The sequence below is a fragment of the Chelonoidis abingdonii genome, chromosome 14, assembly GCF_003597395.2.
Source record: "Chelonoidis abingdonii isolate Lonesome George chromosome 14, CheloAbing_2.0, whole genome shotgun sequence".
NCBI lineage: Eukaryota > Metazoa > Chordata > Testudines > Testudinidae > Chelonoidis > Chelonoidis abingdonii.
Window position 1 is genome coordinate 3,251,808 of NC_133782.1, and position 13,741 is coordinate 3,265,548.

At 51.4% G+C, this 13,741-nt stretch overlaps 1 protein-coding gene across 1 annotated transcript in view; it reads right to left on the reverse strand.

Moving 5' to 3' along the window:
* The window catches only part of ANGPT4 (angiopoietin 4), a 38,063-nt gene extending 25,248 nt beyond the window's left edge, over positions 1–12,815 (reverse strand). The window contains exon 1 of the mRNA XM_032766409.2: positions 12,032–12,815. Within this exon, the coding sequence (XP_032622300.1) occupies positions 12,032–12,346 (315 nt within the window). The 5' untranslated portion in view covers positions 12,347–12,815. The remainder of the gene's footprint in view (positions 1–12,031) is intronic.
* Between the last annotated feature and the right edge of the window lie 926 nt (positions 12,816–13,741).

Consider the following 13,741-nt stretch of genomic DNA (forward strand, 5'->3'; position numbering starts at 1 on the left):
AAGTGCAAAGACCATCAGAGGGCAGGTCTGAGCATTATGATACTGTGGGGTTTATGGTGCAAGGCAAACAACACAGGGGTCACCCAGCCCAGGAAGTCTTCACAGAGGAAGTGGTCTTGCAAGTGGGGAGTGGAAGGGGAACAAAGATGGGTGCTCGGCAGGTAGGCAGTGGAAGAGGAAGTTAGAGAAAACTGGCTTTTGATTATCATGATTACTACTTAGCAATGCTATGAGTTAGGTGCATGGAGGGTAGGTCCATCAATAGATATTAGCCAAGACTGTCAGGGATGAACCCTACACTCTGAGTGTCCCTAAACCTCCAAACGCCAGAAGCTGGGACTGGACAACAGGGAATGGATCACTTGAGATTCTCCTGGTCTGTTCATTCCCTCTGAAGCATTTGGCACTGGTCAGCTGGGCTAAGTGGGCCATTGGTCTGCCCCAGTATGGCTGGTCTTATGTTTTTATGTTCTTGGGAACGTGCTTGGTGCTTAATTTTCCAGACTGCAACTTAGATGGATACTTCAGAAGTTGTGCCTGTGGCACCCAAAGAGTTACAGGAGCTGGGTACATGTAGCTGAACCAAACAATCCCCACCACGAGGAAGTGTGACTCAGAGTTACTTACATGCTGGCACGTTGGTGCATGTGCACTAGGGGGCGGGACCTAGAAGATGTTGTTACTCTTTGTAGAGCTCAGGTTGGCGCCACGGTTGCGGAACCCGAACTACTGGTTCCACTAGCCCTTCTTGTGTAAATCTGAAGTCACTCCTCCTGACGTCCATGGGCTTACAGGACACCAGAATCTGCCCTGAGGCTTGAGAGTTGGGCTGCAGTCAAGGCAGACTTTGGCGTCCAAGCACAAGCTCTGCCAAGATTTAGAACCTCAGAGAGAATTGCTGCTGGCCAGCCAAGAAACCAGACAATAAGCAGGGAAGGCCAAGTGAGAAAGTGGGACAATAAAGTTCTCCACCAGGATTCAGTGGCACTGAAAGGGCTGAGGCAGCTGCAGGGTCAGAGACAGGGCGTGGCCGAACTGGAAATGCACAAAAGCTGCAAAGATGGGGCAGGATGGTGCTGAGTGAGTTCCCTTGCTTGGCGTCTCTTGGGCCCCATTCTCCAGCCTGTTGCCCGAGTGGAGAATCAGGAGCGGTTTGTCTTTCACTTGCCTTGAAGCAGCAAACTAGGCTGAGATGTCGTGGCTGGTGCTTCTGCAAATGCTCCTATGTCCTTTGCTGAAATGTGCTTGGTCATTATGTACAGCAAAGTGACTGGACCCCAGAGGAGCAGAGTGCTTCCCCTCCGCCAGGTGGAATGACATTCGGGCAGTATTAGCACCAAGGAGCCCAGTACTCAAGGCCTAACTGTGAGCTAGCGGGGACGGGGGGTGTAGGGAAGAGCATCCAGTGCTGTAGTCTGGACCCGGAGTCTGAACCTGGGACTGTTCACAGTACAAGTGTGGGGCGGGGGAGGGCGGGGGAGACTGGACTCTTCTGCACTGATGAACAGAGCTGGATAGGAAGAGGGAAGGAGGTGCTGGGAATCCCTGGCCTCTTGATTATTAAACTAGACTGTCCTCCCTCCCCACCACACACTTCCTTTTCTTGTGCACTAAATTGATCCAGTTCCTAGCAGAGAAATGGAAGAGGCAGAGGGGCTCATTCAATACCCCTGGCAGGGCTGAACTGGAGCAGTGCATAGAGGGCAAAAAGCTCCATAGGACCATCAGTGTGTGTACCGCAGGGCAGGGCAAGGACTCGCTGTAGGAATTTCTGTCTTTCTTTCACTTAAATTGCCCTTACACGGTGGCTGTTTCTCTCGGTCCTCTAAGAAGCAGCTGGAAATAGATCCTGGTGCCAAGTCCCTTCTGTGACGACATCAGATGTACCTGGGCCCAGCACCTGTAAACGTTCTGCTGCATCTTGCTCCCAGCATGCCTGGGAGCTCCTCCCTGCTCTGGGCACCAGGCCAGGTGTTAGCCCCCAGGTGGCAAGGATCCCGGTTCGAATCCCCACCGTGGTATGACCCAGCACGCTTGCACAAGTCGAACCACCAGATGGGGGAAGTCAGCTCATTGGTGACATCTGCTCCAGTGTCTGGCCACCAACTGACAGAAACAGCAGGTGGTACAAGAATGGGAGCGGCTCCCATGTGCTGTTCCCAGAAGGGGAGGAAATGGGAAGTAAGCAAAGTGTGGCTCATGGCTGAGCCAGGCCCAGTGCTGCTCTGCCAGGCCTAGCCAGCTCCGCAGCAATCGGGAAGCAGCTTTGTGCCTCTGGCCATCACTTGACGGGTTGTGCTGAGGGGAGGACACAGCCCTCCACTGGCCAGTAGGACATGCCAGGACATGGCTCTGGGCTGGGAGCTTTGCTTCTGAGTGTTGTTCTGAGTCGCTTCAGGCCTCAGTTCAGTGTCAGACCCCAGGCCTAGCAGCCGAGAGGCCTGCTCTGAGCACCCTGCTGCTGGCCCTGGAACCCAGCACTCTCCCACTAAAGCTAGTTATGCACCTGAGGAGGTCATTCTGGCCGAGTCCTCTCCTATCTACTCTGGGTGATGGATGCTGTACAGGAACTGCATGCACCCAAGCTGGGCAAGCTACAGGCTTTTCTCCCTGTCTCTGCAGTGTCCCAATAGCCATTAATCACTCAGCCTCCTGTTGGGGAGCACACCCCATCCTAGCCCCATTCCACTCACAGGCTCCACTACATGTTTTTGTTTGAACTAAAATTAATTTCTCTCATGCTGAAAATAGCCAGATGGGAAAGAGGGCCCAGCTGCTCCAACTGCAGATAAAGCAAGAATAACAATCCCAGCATGTCCAGCACCGTTGAGAGAGTAGTGTTGTGTTATTCCTGGTGATGTCCAGCATTCCTGGGGATCTCAGAGCTGGGCCGGGACCCAGTGAAGTTAACCTTGCAGGTTGTTCAAAGGAGATGCTGTAGCTAAATGCCTAAGAAGAAGGGTGCAGAGGCCTTAATGAGGAGACAGTGTCTGCCTCTACGGACTCTATAGAGATCTGGGGTTTGATGCAAAAGAGAGAACAAGGGAGAAGGTAAATCCAGCAGTGGAAGAGAGAAAGGGGGATGGGCTTTCTCTTAGCCATCCATTCATTCCCAGCACCTCCTCCTCTCACCTTTTCTTGTCTCTTCCTATTCCCCTTATCGTGGGTACCTGCACCATCCCTTTCCTCCTCCGTTAGTAGCAGCTGTGAGACCTGACAACTTTCAGATGTGGCAAGAAGCACCCTTACTAATCCTGAAGATCCCCTGGGGCCCTCTTTATAAGAGCTGAGGTTTGCCCCAGTGTCCTGGCCAAAATGGCCTCTTTCTGTGCTGTGGTGCTGTGTGCCGGCTGGCAATCTCCACCCCAGAGGTGGTCGCATTGCACTTAAGCATCTACATAAAAAGACCAAGAAATGTTATCAAAAATGTTAGGCTGCTGGGTCCTTATTTAGGCATCTAAGTAGGTGCCCTGATTTGCAAGAGTGCTGAGTGCACCCAGTAGCACCGCAGGACTCAGCACTTATGAAAATTACGCCTCAGTATGGACGGAGGAGTCTAAAGTTAGACATTTATTTTGGAAAATCCTGCTCAGAACGTGAGGCACAGACTTATGTGCCTAGGCTGAGATCTGCAAGGCTGACCAGAGTCGCACAAAACCTATCGATGTCTATGGGAGCTGTATGGCTGAAACTCTTAGTTTTGAAAATCTCCTCCTAGGTCTCACTATGTGCAAGTGTTGTATTTGTGCACACCATCAGGAAGCTGCACACGCGTGTTTAGTTAGACATCTTTTTGTGTGCAATTCCCCAGCTGGTGCATATAGTCACAGTAACTGTGCATGTGCAGATTAGGTCATGTGCATGCATTTTGCACCTGCATGCCTGAAGTTTTTGAGAATCTGCACTTAAAATACAAAGAGCTCTGAAATCTCTTTTGCCTTTAGAAAATGTTGTGTCTTTGTCTTTTTACACATAGCACCACCACAAAGGTACCTCAAGGGGCCCCAATAACTGTGTTTACTAAATACACACAACACACAACTGCATAGACACTCTGCTGCACTAGCTGGTCTTTGGCCCGCAGAACACAGTGAGTGCCACCAGAGAAAAGAACACAACTCTATTCCTACACGCTGTAAAAACAAGAAATAAATAAAGTGGTTCTTCTTCCCAGGCCGTGCACAGTTGAATGTGCCTTGAATCTCACGGTTTGGGCACCCTCTCATCCACACTACGGGTGTCCCTCACTAGTCCCTTTGCACACAGCTGCAGGCGCAGAACACCAGATCTCCCCTCCTGAGAACTGAGCCCTCATGACAACAGCTGAAGGGACCTACGAGCCAAAGCACGCCTTGAACTTTCTGGATAACTGGCAAATGCAATGTGTGTTTTGTTTTCAAAACCCTGTGCCACCTTCTACCCCCAGTTTGTTTATTCAGGCCTGGAATCCAATCAAAACAGGTTCTAGTTAAATTAGAGGGGGGGAAAACCAACCCAAACCAGTCCCTTTCCGGGAATTGCTGTGCTGGGATGAGGTTATATGGGCACCCCTTTGGAGTTCCTCTCTCAGGCCCTGCCACCCTCCCCTCCGTGGCTGGGCCATTTTTGCAAAGTGACCTGAGAGGTCACAGAGATCTGCAGGCCCCTCTCCTCCATCCCCCGCTGCTATTAGCAGTTCTTAGCATTACACGAGCAGCCTGAGATCCCGGCTAAGATCGAGGCTTGCTGTGCTAGACACCACTCAGCCATGTAATGAGAGAGAATCCCCTGCCCCAAAGCCCTCACAAAGACTGTTGTCTTATCTGTCCAGAGGATACTGAGGCACAGAGTGCACTCACTGCAAGCTCAGCTTTCTCCTTGCATGGGGATGGGCAGCCTCTGATCCAGCAGCTAACGTCTCAAGGAAGGGGGGAAGGGTCTTTTCCTTTATCCTGTTGGGTTAGTGCCCCCCCATCATCCTACCACCAATTACATCAGGGTTCCCAGATGGGGTGCTTCCCCACTGCCCAACAGCTGCCTAGATGTGCAGCTGCACTGCCCCCCGCCGGGAATCTTCACCAAGGCAAACATTTTGGCCCTGCTCGTAGGTCGGATTCCAGCTGCACTGCCCTGCCTTTCCCCATGCTCCGGCTTCCCTGAGCTCTCCTAGCGCTTTAGTTTTAGCTCTGCTTGGAGGAGCCCTGACTGATCCTCTCACGCGCGATCAGGCACATGAGTGGTGCAGGCAGCAATCCAGGGCCAGGCACAGAGATGTGACTCCAACCGGAGGGCAGGGAGTTGCAGGGCGTGTCACACAGGCCAGTGTGCAGAAACCCCCATGAGGTGGAGGGGAGTGGCTGAGCGATAATTGGACTATGGTATGTATCCATTGTACCCATATGTGTCAGCAAGGCTTTCCATATGGCCATGCCAGCAGCCACTGTGTGGATACATGAAGAGCAGGGCTAGAAACAAGGGGAGAGAGGTGTGCCTGACTGCATCTCTCCAGAGGAAGAGGGGATTTCAATTCCCAGCTAGGATGGTGGGTACTCTTCCAAGGATGGGTCTGAACAGGTTTGCAGCAGGATGGAGTTGTGGGGAGTGTGGGGCAGGGGAGAATTGGTTCACAGACCCCCTTCGGTTCAGAATAGCTCAGGTTCGAACTACAGCTGGGGGACCCACATCCCAACCTCTGGGATGCCTCCAAGCCCGAGAATTTGGTTAGGCCAAGCCTAGAGCCAGGGGTCAGAGGCGACGCTTGGCTTGTGGTGACGGAAAAACAGCATGATGGCACAGAAGCTGGGCCATGCTCACAGAGCAGCTGTGTCCTGAGTATCGAAGCAGCATGATAACCTATCCTCAGTGCTGCAGCTGTGCTAAAGGATCAGCTTGATTGGAGCTACCCACATGCTAAGGGCCCCTCTGTCTCTGATCAATGGGAAACTTTCAGGCAAGGTCAGAAATTCAGAGACAAGCCCTGGCCTGGAATATGCTGGGGCATCTATAGGGCTTCTTGTCCAGGTCCAGTGGTGCCACTTCATGCTCAATAGGTCGCAGCATCGCTTCCTACTCTGGAAGAGAAGGTGAAGCCAAAAGAAAGCGGGAGACACGGCACCTGGGAACCAGGATCTCGGTAAGAACCATGTTCCCCAAGAACCCAACACGATCTCACTGGAGTACTTTAGAACGTGCTTTGCCTGCAGCAAAGATGCAGCTGTGGGAATAACAGCTCCCGACAAACGTCAGCCGTCTCACCTCACTGGCAATGGGCAAACACCATGCGGCGCCAATGTAAACGGGAAAGGAAGAGGCCAGTCTCTGCAGGGCAAGGAAAGGTCTGAAAAAACCTTTTAATAACACAACTTTCAGAAACAGTGCTTCCTAATTTCCCCAGATGTGGCATTACGTTAGGACACCCAAATTAGGGTGCAGCAGTCAGAGCTGGGGACTGGGATCCACGACTCCTGGGTTCCATCCCTGCCACAGCTGCACTCCATGGTCCTGAGCAAGTTGCTTAACCTCTGTCTGACTCAGGCTTCTTCATGCTAAGGGTGCTGGGAGGCTTGGTTAAGCGATAGGAAAAGGAAAAGGGCTTTCAAATGCAGGGCTGGAAAGAGCTGGAGAAAGGCCAAACCTTTGGAAGCCTGAAGGAATTTCACAGGTGATTGGAAGGAAGTTTAGTAAAAGCCCCCTCTGCCTGACACCTGCCATGGGTGGGTGCTATTGAAAAATCAACCCCAGGTCTCTTCCTGGATTGGTGCATATTCTTTTCTGGTTTAGCACTCCGGAGTATTTTCTCTGCCCCGGGTTCTGAGAATCCATCCCGTAGTTTTTTCGGGCTGGCTAACTGCCTGGGGAACCTCTTCCAGGAAAATAAGAAAATAAATGTGCCACATCTTGAAAGGATGCTCCCCAATTCAGCAACTCAAGTAAATACATAGCTCATGTGGCGCACGAGACTTTCAGAGGCAAATCTTTTTTTTTCCCCATAAAAATTATTAATAACTTTCCAACCTTCTGGAATGAAGGGCCAGGTTTGCTGTTTAGTTGGCTTGCTTTAATGGGAGTAAGAGGGAAGGTTGGGAACTCTGGCTTTAAGACACGGGGAGGAAAACAAGTGAATTTTGTGAACAGTCTTTAAGTGTTAGAAGATCAAAGCTCTGGGTGTGTCGTCTGGAAGCAGAAATTTCCCTCTGACTGTGCAGTCTGGCAGAGGCAAATGCAGAGGATGTGCAGGTATTTTTATTGAACCTGACTGGAGCACTCTGGGCAGTCATTTCAGATTTGGCTGGAGAAAGGCTCTGGACGCAGAGACGGCCTCGGTCCCCTCTTCGTTTTCTCACCAGAAGATCCCCCACCTTGTTTGCTCTTCCCTTGCTGCAGCTCAATATTTACAGCTGTTTAGAGACCCTGTCCCTTGCCGCTGGGCCAAGAAGGGATAGAGCTATTTTTGAGTCTGACGCAGACAGCTGTTTGCACTGCTGACAAATGTGGGGGTCAGATGGCACTTTGGATAAACCACTGACAGGAAAAGTCTCTTCTTTGCTGGGCCACTCTTTCCTGTCACCCACTTTTAGGTTTCTTTGGGATCCGAGCTGCAAAATTCAGATCCATGCACAGATTTCACCCCCTCCCCAGCTGCCTGGAGTGGAGATTTTGGTTTGACCCATGATAGGAACCAGGCTTGAAACTCAGATGTGGAAGGATCCGAGGCTGGATTCTCATGCCCCCAGCCAGAGTCTGAGGGTGTCCAGATCTGGAAGGGTGAGGTGGTGGTGGTGGTGGTGGTGGTGGTGAAGGCCCATCCCTAGCTGTGGGGAGGGGGGGTTGTAATTTAATCTCTGGGGTTGCATTTCCTATCTCACTTCTTCGTCTTATTCCCTCCATCCATCCACACGTGTCTGCACTGAGTACACCCAAACTGCGTCCAAATGACAGAGGGAAGCAGCACTGCAAGATGAGAACTCAAGAGAGGCCACAGGCCTGATCTCCCCCATGCCTATGTGAATCTAAAGTAGCAGAGCTGCCTGTTTCTTGGGGTACAGGATCAGACCAATGGTTCATTGAACTCCGTAGCCTGTCTCTGAGACGGGCTAGTGCCAGGTGCTTCAGAGGGAATGAACACAACAGGGCAATCATCAAGTGATCCAGCCCCTGTCAGCCAGTCCCAGCTTCTGGCCATTGGAGGCTTAGGGATACCCAGAGCATGGGGTTACATTCCTGTCCATCTTGTCTAATAGTCAGTGGTGGAACTATCCTCCAAGAATGTAGCTAATTCTTTTCTGAACCCGTTTATACTTTTGGCCTTCACTAGATCCCCTGGGAATAAGTTCTGCAGGTTGTCTGTGCACAGCGTGAAGAAATACTCCCTTATGTTTGTTTTAAACCCACTGCCTTTTAATTTCATCAGGAGACCCTGGTCCTTGTGTTATGGGAAAGGTAAATATCACTGGCCCACTCACTTTCTCCACACCTGTCGTGGTTTTATAGATTTCTATCACATCCCCCCTTAGTCATCTTTTCTCTGAACTGTCCCAGTCATTTTAAACTTTCCTTCTATGGACACTGTTCCATACCCCTAATCATTTTAGTTGCCCTTCTCTGCACCTTTTCCAATTCTAATATGTCTTTTTTAAGATAAGGTGACCAGAACTACGCACAGTATTCAAGGTGTGAGCATGGATTTATATAATGGTGTTGTGATATTTTCTGTCTTCTTATCTATCCCTTTCCTAATGGTTCCTGACATTCTGTTAGCATTTTGACAGCCACTGCACATTGAGCGGATGTTTTCGGAGAACTATCCACGAGGACTCCAAGATCTCTTTCCTGAGTGGTAACAGCTAATTTAGCCCCCATCTTTTTGGATGTATCATTGGGATTCTGTGTTCCAATGTGGATCACTTTTATCAACACTGAATTTCAACTATCACTTTGTCACTCAGTTTAGTGAGATCCTCTTGTAACTCTTTGCAGTCAGCTTTGGACTTAATGATCTTTAAGTAATTTTGTATCTTTAAATTTTGCCACCTTACTGTTCACTCCTTTTTTCAGATAATTGATCAATATGTTGAACAGCACAGATCCCAGTACAGATCCTAGGGGGTCCCTGCTATTTACCTCTCTCCATTGTGAAAAATGATATTTATTCCTACCCTTTGTTTCCTGTCTTTTAACCAGTTACTGATCTATCCCATATCTGCTTACTAAAAGCCTTTGGTGAGGGACCTAGTCAAAGGCTTTCTGAAAATTCATGTATATTATATCTACAGGATCGCCCTTGTCCACATGCTTGTTGACTTCCCAAAGAATTCTAATAGATTGGTGAGGCGTGATTTCTCTTTACAAAAGCGACATTGACTCTTCCCCAACATATTGTGTTTATCTTTGGTCTGATAATTTTATTCTTTACTATTGTTTCAACCAGTTTGTCTGGGGCTGGAGCTAGATTCACCGGCCTATAAATTGCCGGGATCAGCTCTGGAGCCTGGCGCCATGAGGGAGCCTGTCTCAGCCATATGAAGGGCTGCAGTGACTCAGAGTTGGGCTTTGCTGCTTTGGAGACTCTACTGACAGCTTTGCTTAGACAAACCAAATCCTGACAGGGTCAAGAGAACCATCACTGTCTGACTGCTGGGGAAAGGGCATCAAACAAGTGAGTGTCTTGAACTTCTGCCAATTTCCGAGGTAGCATTCCCACTTGAGGAGGCATGTGGATTTCACAGCAGTCTCCTATGCTATTCCAAGGATGGATCCTCCCACCCTGAAGGTAAGAGTCAACATGAAACTGCAGCAAGTTTCCTGTGGACAGATTTTGTTGTGTGCCAGGGCTAATCCTGGTCCCATGGAGATCAATGCGAGCTTTGGCATTGGTTTGAATGGGAGGAGGAGGAAACCAGAGTCAGCTTTCTGGTGTGAGGGTGGCTCAGAGCTCTCCTTTGCTATCCATGGAGGATCTTGTTCTGGGTTTGGCTTTTGCTCTGGGATTCCAGCCATCTTGCCATCCACATTGAGCTTGAGCCTCCAGCCCCCTCACGTCACTCTGGGGGGTTAAGAGTAACGGGCCGATAGAGACTCCCACCACAGAGCTCTCCTCTGGAGCCAGATCTTAAACACCCAGAAGTCTGATGTTTTACACCTTGGGTTTGGGTTTGACCCAGTATAAAGATTTGGGGCCATTTGGATCCAGTTCTGTTTTCAAATATCCTCCCTATTGAAGCTGAGATCTGGAGTTAAGTGTCCAGGTTGCTGTCCGCCATCTTCTGGAGATCCTGTCCTGCTCTGAATGGGCAGGAGGGTTTGAGGGATCTCATGGCATGCACCTCTTCTCTGAGGTGCAGTGACACACCGGGGGCTGATCGGCACAGAGCAGGTGTGGAGTACTAGCCACCCTGGGCACAGAGAGGAGTGTTCATGAAATGTCCCATCAGCATGAGGTGGGAACGTGTCTCCATGGACACATCCGCACTCAGTTACGTCTTTCCCCTGCCTGCTTGTGTGTACGGCAGCGGGGCTACGGGGACAGGAGGCACCCTGCCCCTCTGGGCAGAGGATCAAGCCTCCAGTGTAGCCTTAGCCACGTCACCTCCTCTTGTGCTTTCCCTGGAGCCCATTACACCCACACCACACTCAGCTGCGCTTGCAGTATCCACGTGAGTGTGAGCATTTCCAACCCTGCCTGTCTTCGGTCACGCTGCTCTCACACGAGCCAGTTTCCACTTTGTGACAAGCTCTCCGCTCACCCCCCAGTGGTTGTCTGGACTAATTGAAGTGGGGAGCTCCCTGGGGCTGAGTGACTGCGGTGTGAGGAGGAAAAGCCCTAACCTGAGATCAGGAGCACTTCACCCCCCGGAATCACTCAGAACCGGGTTTTTCACTCCTCTGAGCTAATAGTTGGCGGGTGGAGAAAATAATCTTGTTCTACCAAATTCTGACCCCACTCCAAACCCTGGGGTTCTAGAGATCCTCTAGAGGTTCTAGTTCCATTCGTCTCTGGCAATACACGGGTTCTGGACGGGTCGATGTCATTCCCCTGGCAGGAGGGACTGCCAAGCACAACCCTTTGGCTGTGATTTGCAATGCCTCTTTGGGGATGCGGCTGCCTCATGTCCAGGAATGTTAGTGGGAATTTGGTGTCCACGTTGACTAGGTTTTGACAGTCGCAGCCTTTATTGTTTGCCTGACACAAGCATCTGTTGGGCTAGACATGTGTTTATTGCGGTGGCTGTTCTCACAAAAAGCAAATGCTGTGCAAAGCTTCACGGAGCTCCACAATGTTTTGCAAAACCTCGCGTTTAAAAAACGAGATGTTTCAGAGGTCTGACTCAGCCCCCGTCCCTCGCTCTGCCAGAACTCCCCAAGTGTTTTACCATAAACCAAAGAGACTCAGTGCCAGATCCTGCATGAAATCACTAGGTGAGCCGAGGGTACGCTGAATGCATGGCAGGGCTACAGGCGACTGAAAGCATGTGAGAATACAGCACCAATCAACATCAAGATGGAACATTAAACAACTACTAAAGCTCTAAATAAGCCTTCTGAAATCAAGGGGGCCCGACTCTGATAGGCATTCTCCCCCGGGAGACCCCGCTACGCTCAGTGAAGTTGCACAAGAGATGAACCTGGCCAGAGGGGTGGCAAGGGGCATAAGCCAGTGCAGAATTCAACCCAGTGTTTCCAACCTGCCTTGAAAGGAGCTAACTTGGGGTCAAACAAGGAGTTATCCCATAGCTCTGGTGGTGCCCAGGCAACGACAGTCCTATCCCACTGAGATTCAGGGGATGGGATAGAATTCATGGGGGCAGAAGCTCAGGAGGGTGCTTGGGAGCCAGATCATTGGAAGTTGGACCCAAACCTGTGCCCACTGACTCATCCAGTGCAGTGGGAACTCCCTCTTCCCATCATCCCTCCATTCATCATTCCACTCCATGCCCATCACCGGAGCGTCAGGGTGCCTGTCCTGAGGGCAATGAGATAAGGGGCATGGCAGTGGTGGTGAGAACCTTCTTCCCACTGTGGCCCCTCCACCCGTCTGGCCAGGTGCGCCCCTTACCTTCAGCAGCCACTGGGTGTTGTTCTCCAGGACTCTCTCCAGCTGCTGCATGCGCTGTGCGGACCAGTTGTGGGTCTGCAGTGTGGCGGCGGGCGAGTCTCCCTGCAGCGTGTTGGCACGGAGGGTCGCCCTTGTCAGCGGGCAGGGCTGCAGATCGGCCTCGGGCAGGACGAAGGTGTAACTGCACTGCCCCTGCTGGACCCGGTGGGATCGCCGCCTGCTCCCGCCACCTGTCGCCCTCCGCTGGCCACCTTCCGCCCAGAAAGCCACCGTCACGCAGGCAAAGGCCACCAGCTTGAGATTTACACGGAGCATGGTGCTCCGAGACCTCTGCTCCAGCTGCTTCACACGCTGCCCCAGCTAGACCCCACACTCCCCGGTCCTAGCCGAAAGCTGCAGAGGGGGAGGGTACAGTGCTCTGCAGGCTGCTGTTTTCAAGCCACTGTTTGCACAGAACAAGTTATTGGGCTCTTTAAACGAAGTCTAAATAATGTAATTTTGGCAATTCCTCCGTCCTTGCCCCTCGAAGCAGCCCCAGCCCTCCCAGCCCTTTTATCGTTATCCTGGCTATGCAGCAACCCTGGCCCTCTTGCGGGGGAAAAAAAAGTGTTTAAAAACAATACTTCTGTCTTTTTTCTTTCCTAGCCCACTGCAGGGAGCTCAAGTTTCACATGTAATCATAAATGTTCAGACACACACACACATACACACACACTGCCTCTCTCCCTCCCCTGAGCTGCCCCCACCCTTTTCCCTCTGCCTGGACCCTGGCTATCTGCCTACTCCTCCGAGGACCCGTGGAGTGACCCCAGCAAGAAATGAGAAGAGAAACTCTCAGATCCTGCAGGCAGGGATGAGGTCTCTGCTCAGTTCCAGCCCCAAATCCCACCCCAGCAGCCCCCACTTTAGATTCTCCCCCATGGTCCCAGCACAGCCACATTTCCCAGTCTGTCCCTCCCTGATCAGCACCAGCTGTGACCCTGCAGGGTGCAGGGAAGTGACATTGAGGCAAATATATTTCCCTGCCCATTTCTATTTATAATATCTGAGGCGGCTGGGGCCTGTATTTAACTGAATCCGCTGCAAGGAAAGTCCGCTGGGAATACATCCCAGCCAAAGCTCGTCCTAGAGCTTAGGGGAACATGGACTCCAGCGAGGGCACTTCACGAGTGATTTAGGGTCCCTTAGAGATGTCGTTCGGGTCGTCCTCAGGGCTGCCAAATCCTCTTTAGAAGCAAAACTCCTGTCCTGGAGGAACCAACAAGAAAGGAGCAGCTCATCCCTCTGGCATGAGCAAGAGAACCCAGAACGTTCAGCCGTGCGAGTCAGGCCTGGGGCAAAACTAGACCAGATCCCCTCCCTTTAGAAAAAAAAAAAATTAGCTCAGAGGGGATGCTCTGGGGAGCAGAGCAAGCCCACCCTGGACTCACCCTGCAGTGGGAGTCCTGTCCCTGCTCTGAGTATCGCGACCTGGGACACAGGGTCACAAAGCCACATGGATTTAGTTTAACGTGGAGGGGCAGCCAGGCCAAACCTGGGTGGCACCACAGCCCCATGCAGGAAGTCATAACACCGCTTGGTGTGTGGCCCTCTCAAATGAGGGGGGAGGGCAAGGCAAACTACCCCTTTGGCCTACCCCCATATGGCCCTGGATTCAAGGGGCCCAGGGCTCCTCCTAGGACCATGTCTAGAGTAACTCAAGTGCTTCTG